General features: G+C 46.1%; 1 protein-coding gene across 1 annotated transcript; it reads left to right on the plus strand.

The window, feature by feature from the left end:
• The first annotated feature begins 3,741 nt into the window (after positions 1-3,741).
• On the plus strand, positions 3,742-6,248 carry CHAC1 (ChaC glutathione specific gamma-glutamylcyclotransferase 1). The gene is made up of 3 exons (XM_002198939.7): positions 3,742-4,063; positions 4,149-4,184; positions 4,417-6,248. Exons 1-3 carry the CDS (start codon positions 3,818-3,820, stop codon positions 4,846-4,848), a joined length of 714 nt encoding a protein of 237 aa, XP_002198975.4. The 5' UTR covers positions 3,742-3,817; the 3' UTR covers positions 4,849-6,248.
• Positions 6,249-16,286: the final 10,038 nt, after the last annotated feature.

Consider the following 16,286-nt stretch of genomic DNA (forward strand, 5'->3'; position numbering starts at 1 on the left):
CTATATGCCTTTCCTGATCCCAAATTTTTAATACAGAAGCTTTGACAATGTGGCTTCTGCATTTCCATGTTTGAAACAAGGCTGACTGCATGTTTCTATGGTAAGTGTTCACATCTGGAGGGGATTTGTGAATGCCATAAGAATCGGATTCCTCAAACAGAAGTGAGTAAGACTCCTGTGATGCACGTGGATGTGGCTTTGTGAATATCAGGTGAATAGCACTGATTTACATTTTTTTATAAAGTCTGTGGCATTGTTTGAACTTCATCTCCAATTCCAGTAGCTTTAATCTTTACTGAAGCCATCAGGAAAATAGGACAATTAGTTTTTATATTCTCCTGTCTGCTCACTGTAGAGAGGAAAGCAGTGCCAAGCTTTTGGAAGATGTGTGGTATCCGGAAATGATCTGGCAATCCTCCTATCCCCAGCTAATATTTTCTGAACAGATCAACTTTTGGTAAGACCCAGTATGTGCCCTCAGTTTACTGAAGTAAATAAGAGTCTGACACACAAGCCACTGCTATGTGTCATGCCAGCCCTGTTGCTGGTTGCTCTGGCTCTAAGGTGATTCACCAGTATCCCGAAAAACAGGCAGCCCTGGCACTGCTGGTCACCCCACACTAACATGGGAGTGCTTGCTCTGGGGAAGCACAGCGCATACTGCTAAAGAGAAACTAGCTCCTCCTTTTCCTGAAACATGAAAAAACTTGTTTCAGGAGTAACAAATAAAGCTATGATTGCCTTTTTCCCAAAGGTTCCAGGGCAGAGCAAACATTCTTACTGCTGGTTTTGTTTTTTTTTTAATTATCATGATATTAACAGAGTATGACCATTATATTCAATTTCTTTTTCCCTTAGGCACTTTCAAACTGATGAAATTCTATGGCTTTTTTCCATCTCCTTTTTTTGTACTACAATATCTACATCATATTCCCCAACAGTTAACTCCACTGCTGCTCCACATCCTCTCTTACACCTGTTTGAACATTCCTGTGGCTCCTTTGGCAGGCTGCTCCTCTGGCCTTTTGAACACAAGCTCCAGCCATCTCCTTTATACCCACCTGCTTCACTTACATAGCTGCACCTACACTGCCTGCAGGACACCTTTTCTGCTCAGGCATTTGCCCCTGGTGATCCTCATGTCCTTAGTTTATTTAACCAAAGTACAGTGAAGGTACAGTCAATAAATGAATGAAAGAAATCTTGAAACAACAACAAAAAATTCTTAACCTCTTGCTGTATATGGTACAACTTCAGTTAAAGTCTTCCCTCAGGCTGTTCTCCTAATGATGGAGCAATATCCCAATTTACACAAGAAAATCAGGGACTTCAAAAGGAGTTTTCTAACCTCATACCTCATTGATCTGGTTGTACAGCACTGCAGGCAGCAGTGAACTGTAGTCTTTAACTGGTGTGGGATTTGAAGCTGGTCCCCTGAGGCTTTTGCTGTACACTTTGGCTCTCCATTGCAAATCTGGCTTAGCCATACAGCAGAGCCTTTTAGCAAAGGCGGACACACAAATGAGACAGCTCTGCAGAGGAAAGGAGCAATTTTTCTCCCTCATCAGCAAGCATGGAGTCACTTCCCAGTAATACAATTTTGAATTTCTTGGTCCAATTTTCCTTAGCTTAGTACCAGCAGATAAGATACCTAGAGCTTTATTTGTCACACATGCATAATTCAGTGCATTTCTCAGATCACAGAATCATAGAAGATGCTGAGCTGGAAGGGACCCATCAGGATCATCGAGTCCAACTCCTGGCCCTGACCCCAAGAATTACACCTTGTGCCTTAGAGTGTTACTCAAACACTTCTTGAACCCAGACAGGCCTGGTCCTGTGACCACTTCCTTGGGAAGCCTGTCTCATTGCCCAGCCACTTTTGGATGAAAAACTTTTTCCTGATATCCAACCAAAATCTCCCCTGACTCAGCTTCATGATTTTTCCTCAAGTCCTGTCCCTGGTCATGAGAGTGAAGAGACTGATACTTGCCCCTTTGCTTCCCCTCATGAGGATGTTGAAGATCACAATGAGGTCTCCCCTCAGTCTCCTCCAGACTGAACAAACCAAGAAAATCGATAAAATTCGCATCCTGGGAAAAGCTGAAGAAAGAGGTCAGACTTTATTTTTATTGGTGTCACTGAGACCAGAACCTAGCAAGACTTTCATCTTATCTTTTAGACTGATTTGTCTCTTTTTGTGCTCTTAATAATGAGGATGCACCTACAGACAAGTGTTTTAGTGCTTTTATTAACTACATATTGGGGGTTTGCTCAAATAGCCTTGATTTTAGCAGGAAACAAAAAGTAAAGAACTAAATATGAAAAATATACACTTGCCTTACATATACAATGGGACACAGAACACTGGTTTAATTGCCAGAGGATGCTGATTTCATTTGATTAAAAAAAAAAAAAAAGAAAAGAAAAAATAAAACTAGAGATTAGTTTCTTGTTTTGCCTGTTGGAGCTTTGATACAGACAGCTGATAACAGTTTCTGGAGCATTTTCTGGTCTGACTAAGGACTCTGAAGAGAGCAGCTGTACAGACAGGAGACAGATTCACCTTCTGCCTGTGGAAAGGGACCACCAGAAAAGTATTAAGAGGCTGCAAATCTGTGCCAGCAGGGGTGTGTGGTGTGAAGGGCTGGGAGCACGCCATGCCAACCCCATGCCTTTGAGCCTGAGTAAGACAGAGAAGGTGACCGGGGAAAGCGCAAGTGGAGAGGAAAATGAAGGAGCTTTGGGCTCCCTAACGAGGCTGACCTTGTTAAGGGTCACCCACGGTGACAAGTCAGAGTCATTCGTGCAGGGCAGGAGAAAAGGACGTGCTGTGTGAGGCACGGAACAGCAGGGCAGATGTGAGAGCCATGCAGGCTCTTGTCACCCGTGGTGAGCACACCACAGTACAGGGAACACCCACCACAGACCGCGGGTGTTGCAGCTGCAACGCCCTAGTAAGTGGAATGGAAAGGTGGGTGCCAGTTGGATGGGGACCAACAGGAAACTAAATAAAAGACTGCAAATAGACTGTTTAGATTGATTAAGTGCAAAGGACAAGAATAATCATGAGAAACACTTTGGTGATTTTGCTTCTGATTGTTTCTCCTCCTCTCTCACCAAAAGGAGTTACTTTGTAATGTAAAAGTGGACCTCTTTGATTGTCACAACCTGGCAAGAGCTGGTTGACAGCTGGGTGTCCATCCCACATACAGAAAACACTTGCATCCCTCTTATGTATTACAAGGTGACACTCCAGCCTGGATATAGTACTAAGGAAAACGCACTCACGTAGCTGGATTCAGCACCACGTTCTCGCGTAAGTGTGGATGTTATTATTCTGTTTTGCCTATGTGCCTTACACCTTGGCGCTGCGGATGTCAGGTGCTGTCGCGCCACCCTGTTAAATATTAACTGCTTGGTTTTCCAGCAGTTTCCATGGTTTTCAACGCAGCACCTCAGCTTCTAGAGTAAAGCCACAGCCGGGAGTGTGGGGCAGCTCCTGAGGAGGGCCGGCCCGCTCATTCCAGCCCAGCTTCTCCCTTGTGGGCACGGCGCGCTCGCTCCGGCGGCCTCTGGGTTCTGGCAGCGGCTGATCCCCTGGCATCCCCGGCGGGCATCTCGCACCCAGCGCTGCCGGCCGGGCCGACCCCGGCCGGGCTCCCGCCTGACGCAACCCGCGGCCCGCTTTGCCCCACACGGCGCCGCGACACCTCCCGCCCGCCTTGCATCACCCGGGCGGGGCGGGGCGGGGCGGCCGGCCCGGGCCGCCTTTAAAGCGCCGCGGCGGCCGAGCCCCCGCAGCCGCAGCCCCGACATGAAGCGCGACCCGCAGCGCCCCGAGGAGCGCCCGGAGCCGCCGCCACACCCGCTCCTCTCCCCCTCCTCGCCCTCGGGGCAGGCGGAGGGCGCGGAGCTGGCGGCGCCGCTGTGGATCTTCGGGTACGGCTCGCTGGTGTGGAGGCCGGGCTTCGAGTTCACGTCGCGCAAGGTGGGCTTCATCCGCGGGTACAGCCGCCGCTTCTGGCAGGGGGACACCTTCCACCGCGGCAGCGAGAAGACGGTAAGGCGGGGCGGCGCGGGGGCGCGGGGCGCGGTGTCGCGGCTGGGCTCTAACGGCGCTGCTTTTCCCTTTTCCGTGCCCACAGCCCGGCCGGGTGGTGACGCTGCTGGAGGACCGCGGGGTGAGTACCGGGAGCTGCCTGGGCGGGGGGCGTCACACCTGGAAAGGCGCGGTGGCAGCCGAGCGCTCTTGAGCCCCGCCGGGATCCTGGGGGGTTGTGCGGTGCGTTACCCTTCTCCGCCTTGTGCGGAGACCCCCCGGAGTAAGGGAGCCTTGATTTGAAACATTAGCGGGCTGCTAGGCAGGCCGGTGCACTTACAGCATCTCTAACCACCCTGCTCTTTGACTTCTAGGCGTGCACGTGGGGTGTAGCCTATGAAGTCCGTGGGGAGCAAATTGCTGCATCGCTCGAGTATCTCAACATGCGAGAAGCTGTCCTGGGAGGCTATGACACCAAGCTGGTGAAGTTCCACCCTCAGGAGAAAGATGCAGAGGAACCCATCCTGGCTCTTGTTTACATTGCAACACCCCAGAACCCTTCTTACCTTGGCCCAGCATCTGAAGAGGACATTGCAGCTCAAATCATTGTCTCAAGTGGTTGTGCTGGTCATAACATTGAGTACTTGCTGAGGCTGGCAGACTTTATGCGCTACTTCTGTCCTCAAGCAGAGGATAAACATCTCTTCTCCATCGAAGAGGCTCTTATTTCCATCCTTCCCTGTCTATACTACACAGAGGAGTCTCTAGAAGAAACTGCAAGTGTCCCTCAGAAGTCTAAGGGTTGAAATAGGAAATTTTTTTGCAGGGTTCAATAGAAGGGAAATAAGGGAGAAGAAAGCAGTGGGGACAATCTTAACTCCGATAAAATATACTGGACTGAGTGAATAAAGGGAGAATTAGCAAGTAGTTGGGGAGGGAGGCAGTGGAGAGTAAAACACTTGCTATAGGACTTGCAATTAGTACTTGTTACACTCCATATCTGTAGCATCATGATATCCATCACTGCTTTCCAGCTGAGGAGCTGGGATCTTCACAGGAACTCTGCTCTGTAATACTTGCTTCTGGGAATCAAACCTGAGGCACTTGTTTTCTGTAGAGAAAGAGGCTCATCTATTCTGTGCACTTTCTCTTCTTTTTTTTTTTTTTTTTTTTTTTTTGAAGACTAGTTGAGCAGGACTTGACTGGGTTTAAGCATGATATATGTAAATCTACCTCACATTGGCAAAAAGCTGTTTGTGTGGTGGTGGAGACTTTGGCAGATTCCGCCAAATAAAACATTTATTTTTTTTCCCTGCCTTGTCCCACCTCCAATACAATGACCTGACACTAAATTTTAGAACGTTTGTGCAATATAAAGTGAACAATCCTATTTATGCTCTTGTGGATCCTACTTCCTGATGTTGTGATGGATCACAGTAATGCACTTATTTTCTAAAATGTCATACTGTATTTATTATATGATACATTTCCTCTTAGGAGGGGTATCTAAACTACTCACATGCCACAGTGGTATGCAGCCCACACTCAACCTTGCATTTGTGCCTTCTAGTTTTAAATCCTTTTTCTGAGGAGCTAAGCCTGCTTTAATGACAAGCTTTTTCCAAGCTTCACTGTCCTTGTGCTGCTCCAGACATAACTGACTCTGTAAGGAAAGGTCCTGCCTGTGTGGGAGGCCTGTGCTGCCTGCAGGAAAACTGTCAGGATGCAGGAGAGTTTTAACTAGTCCTGTGCTGGATAAACCTCTTCAGGATGACATGGAAACCTCTTCAGGATGACTGCAGAAACATTTGAGGGTTCTAGTTCCATACAGGGGTGTCTGTCTGGCACACTTCCATTTGACTGCAGAGTACCATGAGTGAGCATACTTGTACGCCTGTGAGCTGCTGAAAAGCCTGCCTTGATCGTGTTAAGCAGAGGCACTGCTGCGAGCTCAGACTTTTCAGCTTCACATATTAACAGCATGAAACCCCACAGTATTTTGTGAGAAAACTGCTGCTACTGCAACTGCAGCAAAATAGCTCTTGAGAGCTGACCCCCGGGACTGCTGGCTCCTCCCAAATGCCATGTGTTTTTTTAATTATAAAAAAGGCTAGGGACTGTTTGTATTACTGTGGCTTGTATGCATATTAAGTGGTACGGTGCTGTGCCCAGTAATAAAACAAACTGACAAAGTCAGTCTCATGTACTTTGGTGTTAGTCTTTTTCACTGACTTAAGAGTTCAAACTAAGAATTCTTGGGGTTTTGGTTTTGGGTTTTTTTGTGGGTTGTTTGTTTGGTTTTGGGGGTTGTTTTTGTTGGTTTTTTTGGTGGGTTTTTTTTTGTTTGGGTTTTTTTGTGGTTTTTTTTAATGGTGATTTTTCTTTTAAACAAAGCCTTAACTGCTAATGCTGCTGAAGTTCCTATGGATTTTTTTGTGGTTTTGTTTTGGTTTTTTAAATCATCTTGCTGAGCAGCATGCCTCTGCCAAATATAGTGGAAGAACCGATTGACTCTTTCCCTTTGAGAAAAGGGGGTTCAGTGACTTTCTCTTTCCAGCTCTTGTTGATTGTGGAGTGCTGGTGCTGAAAACAGACACAAGCCAGCCCTCCAAACTCTGCAGGGCAAGCACAGAAATGTAATTCTTCTTTGGCAGCTGAAAGGATTTTCATTCTGAGTGTAATTTGGCATTGCTGTTTCCAAGAAGTAATAGTGGACAGACAAGAAACTGCAGCTGCAGCCAGATCTGCTGGCTACAGTAAGGGAGTCAGTTATTTTTTTCTGCCTTGTGCCTCACGTGGTGTGTACAGGGGTAATGTGCACATTCCCATTCCTCCAGTTACCAGCTCCCTCAGCAGCAGCAGATCACTGTACCTACCAGTATAACCTGCCTCAAAACTTGAGTGATGGAGTGAAAACTAATTGAAACAACTGAATATACTACTAATTAAAGGCAGGGAAAACAGACTAGAGAAAAACACACTTTCACTGTCCTGTGGAGGTTCTTACCTAGCAGCTGCACCCTGGGGACTGGGATATCCTCCAGCTGAAAAATCAAAGAGTTAAAGATTGAATTTACCTGCAGAGAAGCATTCCCTCACTAGTACGAGATTGGGTCAGATTCCAGAATAACTCCAGATAAAACAAAACCATCCTCACACCTTTCCAATCTTCACAGGCACAAGGATGCCACTGACAGAACAGGTACACTGGTCCACTGAACTACCGTTTTCTTCCCAAGGAATTCTTTGTAGTGGACTTCCAAAAAAAAGACCCCATTTTCTCATCAGAAGCAATAAATATGGCAGCTTGCTGCTGTCACCCTGTCACTGTATCTTCAAGTCAGTAAGACACTGAGGTAATTTGTTAACTTCTTTCTCTCAAGGCTTTTACTGTTTCCTGTGAGTCTGGGAGCTGGTCATGTTTTGGTCAGTTGATTAAATTAAAAGGTTAACATCCCAGATTTGAACTTTGGCCATGTGAGTGAGGAGAGAACAACATTTGCTACATTTGCAACATTTGCTACATGCCCAGAGTTTGTACTGCTACACAAATGTGGGGGTTGCTTGCCTCTGATGAACCAAGGGGGAGGAATGTAATTGCTGCCTGGAGGCAGTCCCACAACCATGGCACTTGGGAGTGCCAGGTCGATGGTGACACACAGGACAGTGTCCTGCCCCAGGTATATTTCACTGTAGCTTTCCTGTCCCCGTGCCATGCCTTGCAGCTGGCTGTGGGTGCAGCTCCAGCTTCTGGCAGCTCTGCCACTGACAACTGGCCTGGGAAAAGTCAGTTTTCTCTGGCTTCCCTATGACAAGCTTGTGCCTATCAGATCACCTCACATTAGAAACCAATTGCAATGGAAACACATTTACAAGTGCTATCAACTGCATATTTCCCAAGTCTAAAACCAGCACAATTCATATGGTTTCAGCTCCTCCTTCAGCCTTTTCCATTTTCCCACCCAGCAGTTCCCACACAGTCTTGGAACATGGGCCTGAGTCACCATTTCCTTGAGTACATTAAGACAGGACCTACCCAGCTGCTTTGCAGTGGCACAAGCCCACTAAATAAAGTAGATGACAACAGTTAATCCAGCCCCAGCCTTCATATGTTAAAGCACCCCTGCGGGCAAACCGTACTTAAAAGGTGGTGGAAAGGATAAGCAAACTCAGCAATGTTAAAAGGATTCAGAGAAGACTAAACCAAGAAAAAAAATCTGGTTTTCAGATGCTACAGTATAATTGCAGTTTCAAGGTGGAGTGTCCAGAACAAAGGAGACCACACAGGTAAATCCACCAAGGTGATTCCAGCTTTAGTAAAAATGTAGTTTAAATATAGCATCTCCAAGGTGTGAACTTACCTGTGCTTCATGTACTTCTCCAGATCAGAAAATTAAAGAGACCAAATTCATATTTGTGGCTGATGACAATAAATGCATGCAATTTGGCAAGGAAAGGAAGTGGTAGGAGAGAGAAGAGGAGAGAGAACAAACCAGATTTCCTCAAATAGACGTGAAAGCAGCCAATGGCTTGGTCAAAGCTACCTGAGGAACAGGCACATTTCAGCATACCAAGAGTCGGGCCGGCAAAAACTTCAAGGGCTACTGAGGAGCCGCCCAGGATCTCAGTCCCAGGAGGAGCTGAAGGGGGAAGGTGGAGCTCTGCATGGATGCCCACAGGCTTGAGAGGCTCCCTGGGGCTCTGCCATGTGTGGCAGGGAGAGTCTTGCAGGTGGCCTGCAAGTCACAGGGAATGGCACACGCTGGACTTAGCATCTGTTACAGGAACTGCAGCTGGCTGTATGTAGCACATGTTATTCCATATGTGCCAGCCTGCTGCTCAAGAGACAGGCTGAATTACGGATTTAATTGCTTAGAGATGTTTCGCAGGCAGAGGAATAGCAAAAGATAAAACCCCAAAGAATGCTTATCACTGCTCCAGGTTGGCCCCTGCAGCCGGAGCCTGCGGAGGCTGTGCTGGCCACACTCCCCTCGCAGCAGAGGCACTTTGTGCACACTGAACACAGGCTGGATCTGTCCAGAAAGCACGTCTGGCTTGGTAAGAGCTGTTCTTCTGCTCCTGCTACCAGGAAAGCTTGGAGGCAAAAGAAAGCAGGGGAAAGAAAGAGGGTCTGCTGGGTGCACAGCTGCACCAGCACAAGGCAGACAGACTTTGCATGAAGTATCCCAACGTGGTCACCTCTGTGCTTTGACACTTCTCCATGTAACACATTCCAGATAGTTCAGCATCAGAATGGGGGCACAGCTGACATGTCCCAAAACCTGGTAGTCAATCCAGGGCTGAAACTTTAAATCAGGTTTTATCACATTCAGTGCAGTAATTGCAGCCCAAAGGCAGAAAGGAAAACAAATTAGCAGAATTTGGATGGGAGATGTTCCCTGAGTCTGACTTCTTTGTCACTTTGATGCTTCCAGTTTTCACACAGGCCACAGACTTCAGTAGCACCAAATCCAAATGTTTTCTAGAACTCAAGGACTGATGCAGCATAAAAAGGACAGTCCCAATGCATGACTGAGCAGTGATGTGCCATCAGCACTCAGTCCAGCTCAGGACAAAATCAGTCCCTGTGCATGGGAGGAACAGGAAGGGATTAACAAAATTGATTTACAGTCAAGCTGAGGAAAAACTACACTTGCAGCAAAACTAGCTGCTGCTCAAAGGACTTAGGAATTTCCTACTAACTTAGTTGCCTTGGCTTAGGTGAAAACCTCCCTGATTTATATGCTGTGTTACAATTACAAGAGAAGCCCCTTGTGGGTTTGAAGGAGCCTTGAGCCCTGGAGTGGAGGGAGGGCGGAAGGATATGGGCATTCTGGGCAGCACTGGGGAAGCTCTACATGATTTGTTTACAAACCCTGTAAGCTTTTTGTTTGGCTTTTGGATGTTTTTTATTCCTTCTCAACTCCCTTTTCATCTCATCGTAGTGCCAGCCACACTGATGAGTGTTTATGCTTGTGAATTCCTGAAGCACAGCCAGTACCTTGAACTCTAGAGAATGAGACTGAAATAATGTAAAAGGTCAGGGAAGTTCAAAGACAGAGGTGCTGTTTTCCTAGCTGGGGACACCACACTGTTCCCAGACCACGCTGGGCTGCTCTGGGAACACAAGAACAAAGACTTCTCTCTTATGTCCTCCTGTTTACTCTGCTTTTTTGCCTCCCTCACCTCACTGTTTTAAAAAGACTCATTTCATGAAGCTTCAATTAAAACCACCAGGGATCAATCTGGCCTAAGCCTGACAGCTGAGGAGACACTTGATAACTACCGGCACTTAAAACTCATGTCACCAAAGGAAAGGGTAAGTTTTTATCCCACTACCCAAATCCTGCTGGCTCACATAGCAGGAACAAGCCCCAAAGTGCTGCTTTGTCTACAAGCAGGTATCAGCTATTGAAGCAGCTGGAAATCTGTAAGTTTCACTCACAAAAAGGCAAGGCAGAGGGTGACTTTTGGAGATTTTGGAGAGGAGAGGTTTCATGTACCCGTGCTGGTTAGCAAGCCTGAGATTCAGAACATGATGAGCCCACACCTGAGCTGGCTGGGCACAGGCTGGGTACGTGCAGCTCACCTGTGCCCTGCAAGCAGAGAGCTCTGGCACACTGGGCACCTGCCCACGCTCTGCACTGCCAGCCACATCTCTGTCTCTGCTTCCGCGGGCTTCCCTGCACCTGCCCACAACACCGTGGGATGTGCTCACTGGCACGGCACCACACCCACCCCAGTGCCCTCATTCACAGGTGAAGGGAGGCTAGGGAACGGTCCGGGATGGCTTGAGCACTAGCTTTCACCACCTTCTGGCCTCAGCTCTCTGCTCTGCCTTAAACTGAGCCTGAGGACTGAGAGACACCAACAGCACAGAATTTATGGAAGTAATTTCACAGACGCACATCCAGTCCACTTTACAGCAACTATAACCTCGCCTACAAACCAGCCGCCTGAGGGGCAACCAGCCGCCTGAGGGGCAACCAGCCAGCTTGCTGATACTAAACTCTGTCTACACAAAGCATATGTGACATTTGAAAACATTTAGAAAGCAAACTTTTTTAAAGCAGCTTTTTATCCCCTCCTTGTCTAACCGGCGTACAAGCCTTTCCAAATTGCGAGTCTGCACTGAGGAAGAGCGTGATGCCATGGCAGGGAGGCAGGCAGGGAGGGAAGTAGAGAGGGAAGCAGGGAGGGAAGCACGGAGGGAAGCACGGAGGGAAGCAGGGAGGGAGGCAGGCAGGCAGAGAGGCAGGGAGGGAAGCAGGGAGGGAGGCAGGGAGGGAAGTAGGGAGGGAGGCAGGCAGGGAGGGAAGCAGGGAGGGAGGCAGGCAGGGAGCCGCTCTGCCCTGCCCACACGGCGGGCAGCGCTGACACGTGTGCCTCCACGTGTCCCAGCACCAAGCGACAGCCGGCGCTGGAAGCGACCTCCCAGGACTGCGGCTGACACGTTGCTGGATGTGCTGGAGGTGCACAGGGGTGGGAGATCCTGTTACAGACAGCTGGCGTCAGCAGCTCTGTCCTCAGGGTGCCTCTACTGGCGTCACGGGCTGAAATATCTCACTTATTCTTGTTTTCCAGTGAAGCACTCATTTCTTGAAGTAAAACCGAGCAGAAGTATGTTTCAAACAGCTAGCAGGTTCTTTGATTGTACATAAATTCATTTTAGGTTATACATACATTCATTCTTTGCTCTGCTTTATAGGAGTGTGTTTTACTTCAAGTTGTTTCTCCCCACAAACACACAATCCCATCTTAAGAGAGAGAAAGTGCAGGAGTGCCCAGGTCCCCACAGCTATGATAGATGCTGCTTTTCATCTTTCCTTTGACAGCAGCTGCTAAGAGACTCAATTACCTCTGGACACGTAGGGCAGGAACCAGATGAAAGTGCCTCTTGCTGCTGCACAGCACAGTTGATTCTGGAAGCCTTTCTGCCTCTAAATTACATATATACTGAATCTGTTCCTGAGAATACATCCTATAATTTGAGGGCAGATGAGTTCAGGACTGAGAGGGAAAAAGTAACTGTGGAACTAGGCTCATGCAGAATAAATATCCACTATTTTTTTCCCAGAAGACTGCTGCCTCATTTCATTTGATGGGAGGACCTTAAAAATGAGCAGCAGTTCAATTCCTTTTTCTCTTGTATGGTCCTATATTTGTTTGTGCCTTTATGCACACAAATCTGGAGGACTGTTCCTCACTTTGACTTTTCTCTGGCAGATAACTATGGCAACATCTGAACATCACTGTGGCACCTTGGCAAGCTTAAATTCCTCTTCATGAGACCTTTGTGAAGAAGTGTAATTACTATTGTACGGATGGGGAGCTGAGACATCAAGAATATGATTTCAAAAGCATACAGTGACTTTCAAAGCACATTGTGAAATATTGAGAGATTATGTTTTTCAGAGTACTCAGAACTGTACATTGGGTGTTCAGTGATACCACACTGGAAAAGAAACAGTGTGTGCTCCTGTAATCAGCACTACATCCTGATGCAAACATGCAAGAGTCATCTTGTATTTTCATGGATACTCTTATGTTTGAGGTTGTTCAGTGAGGATCTTTGTGGTTGCAAGTTTAGTGATTTGCTCTCAGTATTCTTCAACTTTTACATACCAAAGCAACTAAAATTTAAGCTCAGCAGAGACACATTTTCATAAAGCTTGGGGTGTTTTTGCTTTATAGGCATCACTTAAATTTCTTGCAGTATCTCAAGCTCTTTTACCTGCTGACAGTTCCAAACTTCTCACTTGTGTTAATTCCTGTAACACTTCAAACATGAGATCTAGTCTAAATTAAAAAATTAAACATTACTTTTCCCATATGCTATCAATTATACCATTGCAAGGCAGAGCTAGGCTTCTCTAATCTGTCTGTGAATAGTCTCCCAAACCAGTTTTCAATCTTAGTATTTAGTTACTTGATTCCAGACAGACACAATGATAAAAATGACAGCAAACTGCAGTGAAGCTGAATTACATTAATTATACAATATATACCCCTGATTGCATATACTAACAGGAAGTTATCAAAGCCAGGGAAGCTGCAAAGCTCATGATTGGTTGTTTCAAAATCATGTAAAGCACTTCAAAGCAGCCAATAAAAGGAATTGTCAGGACTTCAGTCCCACATCAACACTGTTTTAGAGACCTCCTTGTGCATTACAGATTCAGAATCACACTGTCAGTAAGCTTCCCATTAGTCAATTGGAATTGATCTGAGTGTCAAATTACTAGAATACTAAGAAAAAATGTTCTTATTGTGCTAACCAGATTAAATAAATATCTCACTAGATTTGTGACTGCAACTTAGTTACAGTAGTTTCTTCCAAACTCTGAACATGCAGAGAATGATGAAAGACTGCAGTCATCTGGATAAACAGACATTATGAAGCTGAATTACTATGTCAGGGGCCTTTAAAATCCAGAGACTGGAATGTCCCATTAGGCATCTTTAGAGCTATTTCGAGATCCACTTCAACAAAAATGGTGTCCCTGCCCATAGCAGTGGGTTTCGAAGTAGATGATCTTCAAGGTCCCTTCCAACTAAAACCATTCTGTAGTTCTATGAAATACCATAGGACTATGACTGTAAATAAATCAAAGAAAAATCTCGATTAAATGTCAAGAAGAGGGCGGTCTGCAGGAATGCAGACATTGTTCAAAAAAGCATTCACATGAACTCTAAGAACGATCAGGAGCAGCAAGAACAACAAGACTCAGAAGAGCCCTCCCATTAGCACCCACCAGATACATGGAGTAATCCCCCAAAAGAGGTTTTGGCTAGTTGGTTTTCGAAATTCTTTGAAGGTTCATATAGCCTGAGCAACTCTTCTGTTTCCCCTGCTTGCAAAGGAAAGCCTGGGAGCTTTGTCACAGACAATGGAGCGTCGCTCAAGGGTGTGTCGGGCCACGTGCCATTGCATTTACTGTGCAGCAGCACGCTGGTAGCTAATTGCAGTCACATGCCAAAACCTTAATGAAGTTTAAAAAAACCCACAGCAACATTCAGCCAACTATAGGTGAAATGTGCTGACTCTGCCATTCTTAAAAAAATCCCGCATCAGCCTTCCACAGGCTGAGTGAAACACAGACAGGCACTCTGCGCTGCCGCTTCCGACTGACTGGGGAGTACAAGGGCTGCCAAAGGTGACTGCTTTGGAAGCACTTCTGTGAGGAACTCAGATGGGTTTAGACCAATCCTGACACAAATTTTGACTTATCTATGGAGGAAAGTTACTTGAATTACAGAAGACTGTGATTTATAGAATAGTTGCTCCCAGCATACGTAAAGTTCTTCCTCAGCAGACAGCTTACCTGGGAGGGGAATTCTTCGGGAACACTGTTGAAGAACAAGCATCATAAAACCACTTGTCTGCACAGCAGCTGCAAAACTCCAAAATGTACTCACTAAACTGAATAAAAATGAGAATGTCTGTATTTGAACTCTACTGTAACATCAAGGGAAACTGTAACACCACACTTGAAAAGAAACCTGGACGACAGTTACCTGAAAGACAGATGACATTCTACCAAGGTATGGATGGAGGGCTCCCACTTGTAATGTATTTCTTCCTAGAAGAAGATCCAGTTGGGAAGTTAAGATGTAGAGGAACCACAGAAATAGGTAAGAGGTGAGATTAACAGGACTTGCTTCACCTAATAGGAGAGCATTTCTTAAACACATCTTGAGAAAAAAGCTGCTAGTTTCTTGTTATGAATATTTTAATAAATCTAACAAATAGTCAAAAAATCAGTTTTGTGAAACAATCCAAATCCATAGTAAACTTCCTAATAACTTCTAATCTCTGAGCAACAGTAAGAGTTTTTCTTTTCCTGTTTAGCTTTATCTTAATTCACAGTCCTCACAACAGAGGTGCAAGGCATAAGGGTCATGCATTTGAAAGTTAACACTTTAGACAGAAGCATTTCCCCTCCCAAGCAAAAGCACTAAAGACAACACATGGGTCTTAAAAAGAGTTGAATAAGGTTGAGGACAGGGAGGAGAAAAACAACTACTTTCAAAAAGAAAGTCACAGAGATGACAAGGGATACTGTAGTGCTTGGATGTTTAGAAGCTCACATGGTCACCTGTTAAGTACAGTAGACCTAACAGAACTGGCAGTACTGACAAAGAAGGAAGAGACAGTTCACGGGAAACTCAAGAAGACACAAAAGTGATGTTCCAATGTTTTCATCCCTCATTCTATCAGGGATGCTCATCAGCTGAGAAAGGAAGGAGTTACTGTTTCATACCTGAGTACTGAAACACTTCCTCATGCTTAGGATGCGAAGGAATTCCTTCATATGCCCCTAGAAGAGCATTCTATAGATAGAGTACAGTACAAAATGCCTGGAAGGCCCATTAGCTTTGGAGTAACTTCACTTTTCTGAAGGGGTAGGCAGGAGCAAAGAGGAGGCTGAAGCTGGAGAAAACACAAGTCATCTTATCATGCATTCCTCCGTTTCAAGAGGCATTTGTTGGAGGCTTTTCAGAGGAGCATATGCTAAAGCGAGTGCTACAAGAACAGCTTGTTTACTCTACAGATCTGCTGGTCGAATCTGAGAGCTGGGTCATCTGTCCTAACAGATGCTCCTGAGAGAAAGGCTGAATCATCCCTTCCCCTCTCATTCACTGCTATGCAAGTGGTGCAGGATGCAAATAAAAAAAGAAATCCTTCACAATTCTAAGGATTGTAAGATATTATTACCTTTATTTTAGCATGTATGTCTCAGTTATACTTCACATGCAAGCAACATCCCTTTTGGTAGTGAACTACAAATTGTTTTCCAGCCACTCTAACAGAAATTTCCACAGGACAGCAGGGTGTGCAGCACCATCCCTCCTCAAGCAGGAAGGGGAGCACAAGACATGCCTGTAAGGCTCCCTGAGAACTATAATGTGTGTTCAGACTGGAGAGTCAACAAAAAAAGAAAGATGGAGGCAGAAGTGATAAGCTGAGGAGCCTGTAAGTCTATCTGGGAGCAGAAACAGGCCAGCTCACTGAGAAGATCAGGACAGACCATGCAGTGAAGTGGTCATAGGGCAGCACTTCCCAAATTACACTGATCCACATCCTGCCCCAGAGTGATTTTATCAATTCTGCTCTTCTTCCTCTCAGCTGCAACTAGCTGTTCCTGAGCTACAATCAAAGTAGTGCAGACCCCTATTCCTGCTGCATGGAGCTTTTCCCACTGAGCTTTGCGTGCCTCCCCCACTGGGAAATGCTGCTGAA

Source organism: Taeniopygia guttata, chromosome 5 (genome assembly GCF_048771995.1).
Source record: "Taeniopygia guttata chromosome 5, bTaeGut7.mat, whole genome shotgun sequence".
NCBI classification, from domain to species: domain Eukaryota; kingdom Metazoa; phylum Chordata; class Aves; order Passeriformes; family Estrildidae; genus Taeniopygia; species Taeniopygia guttata.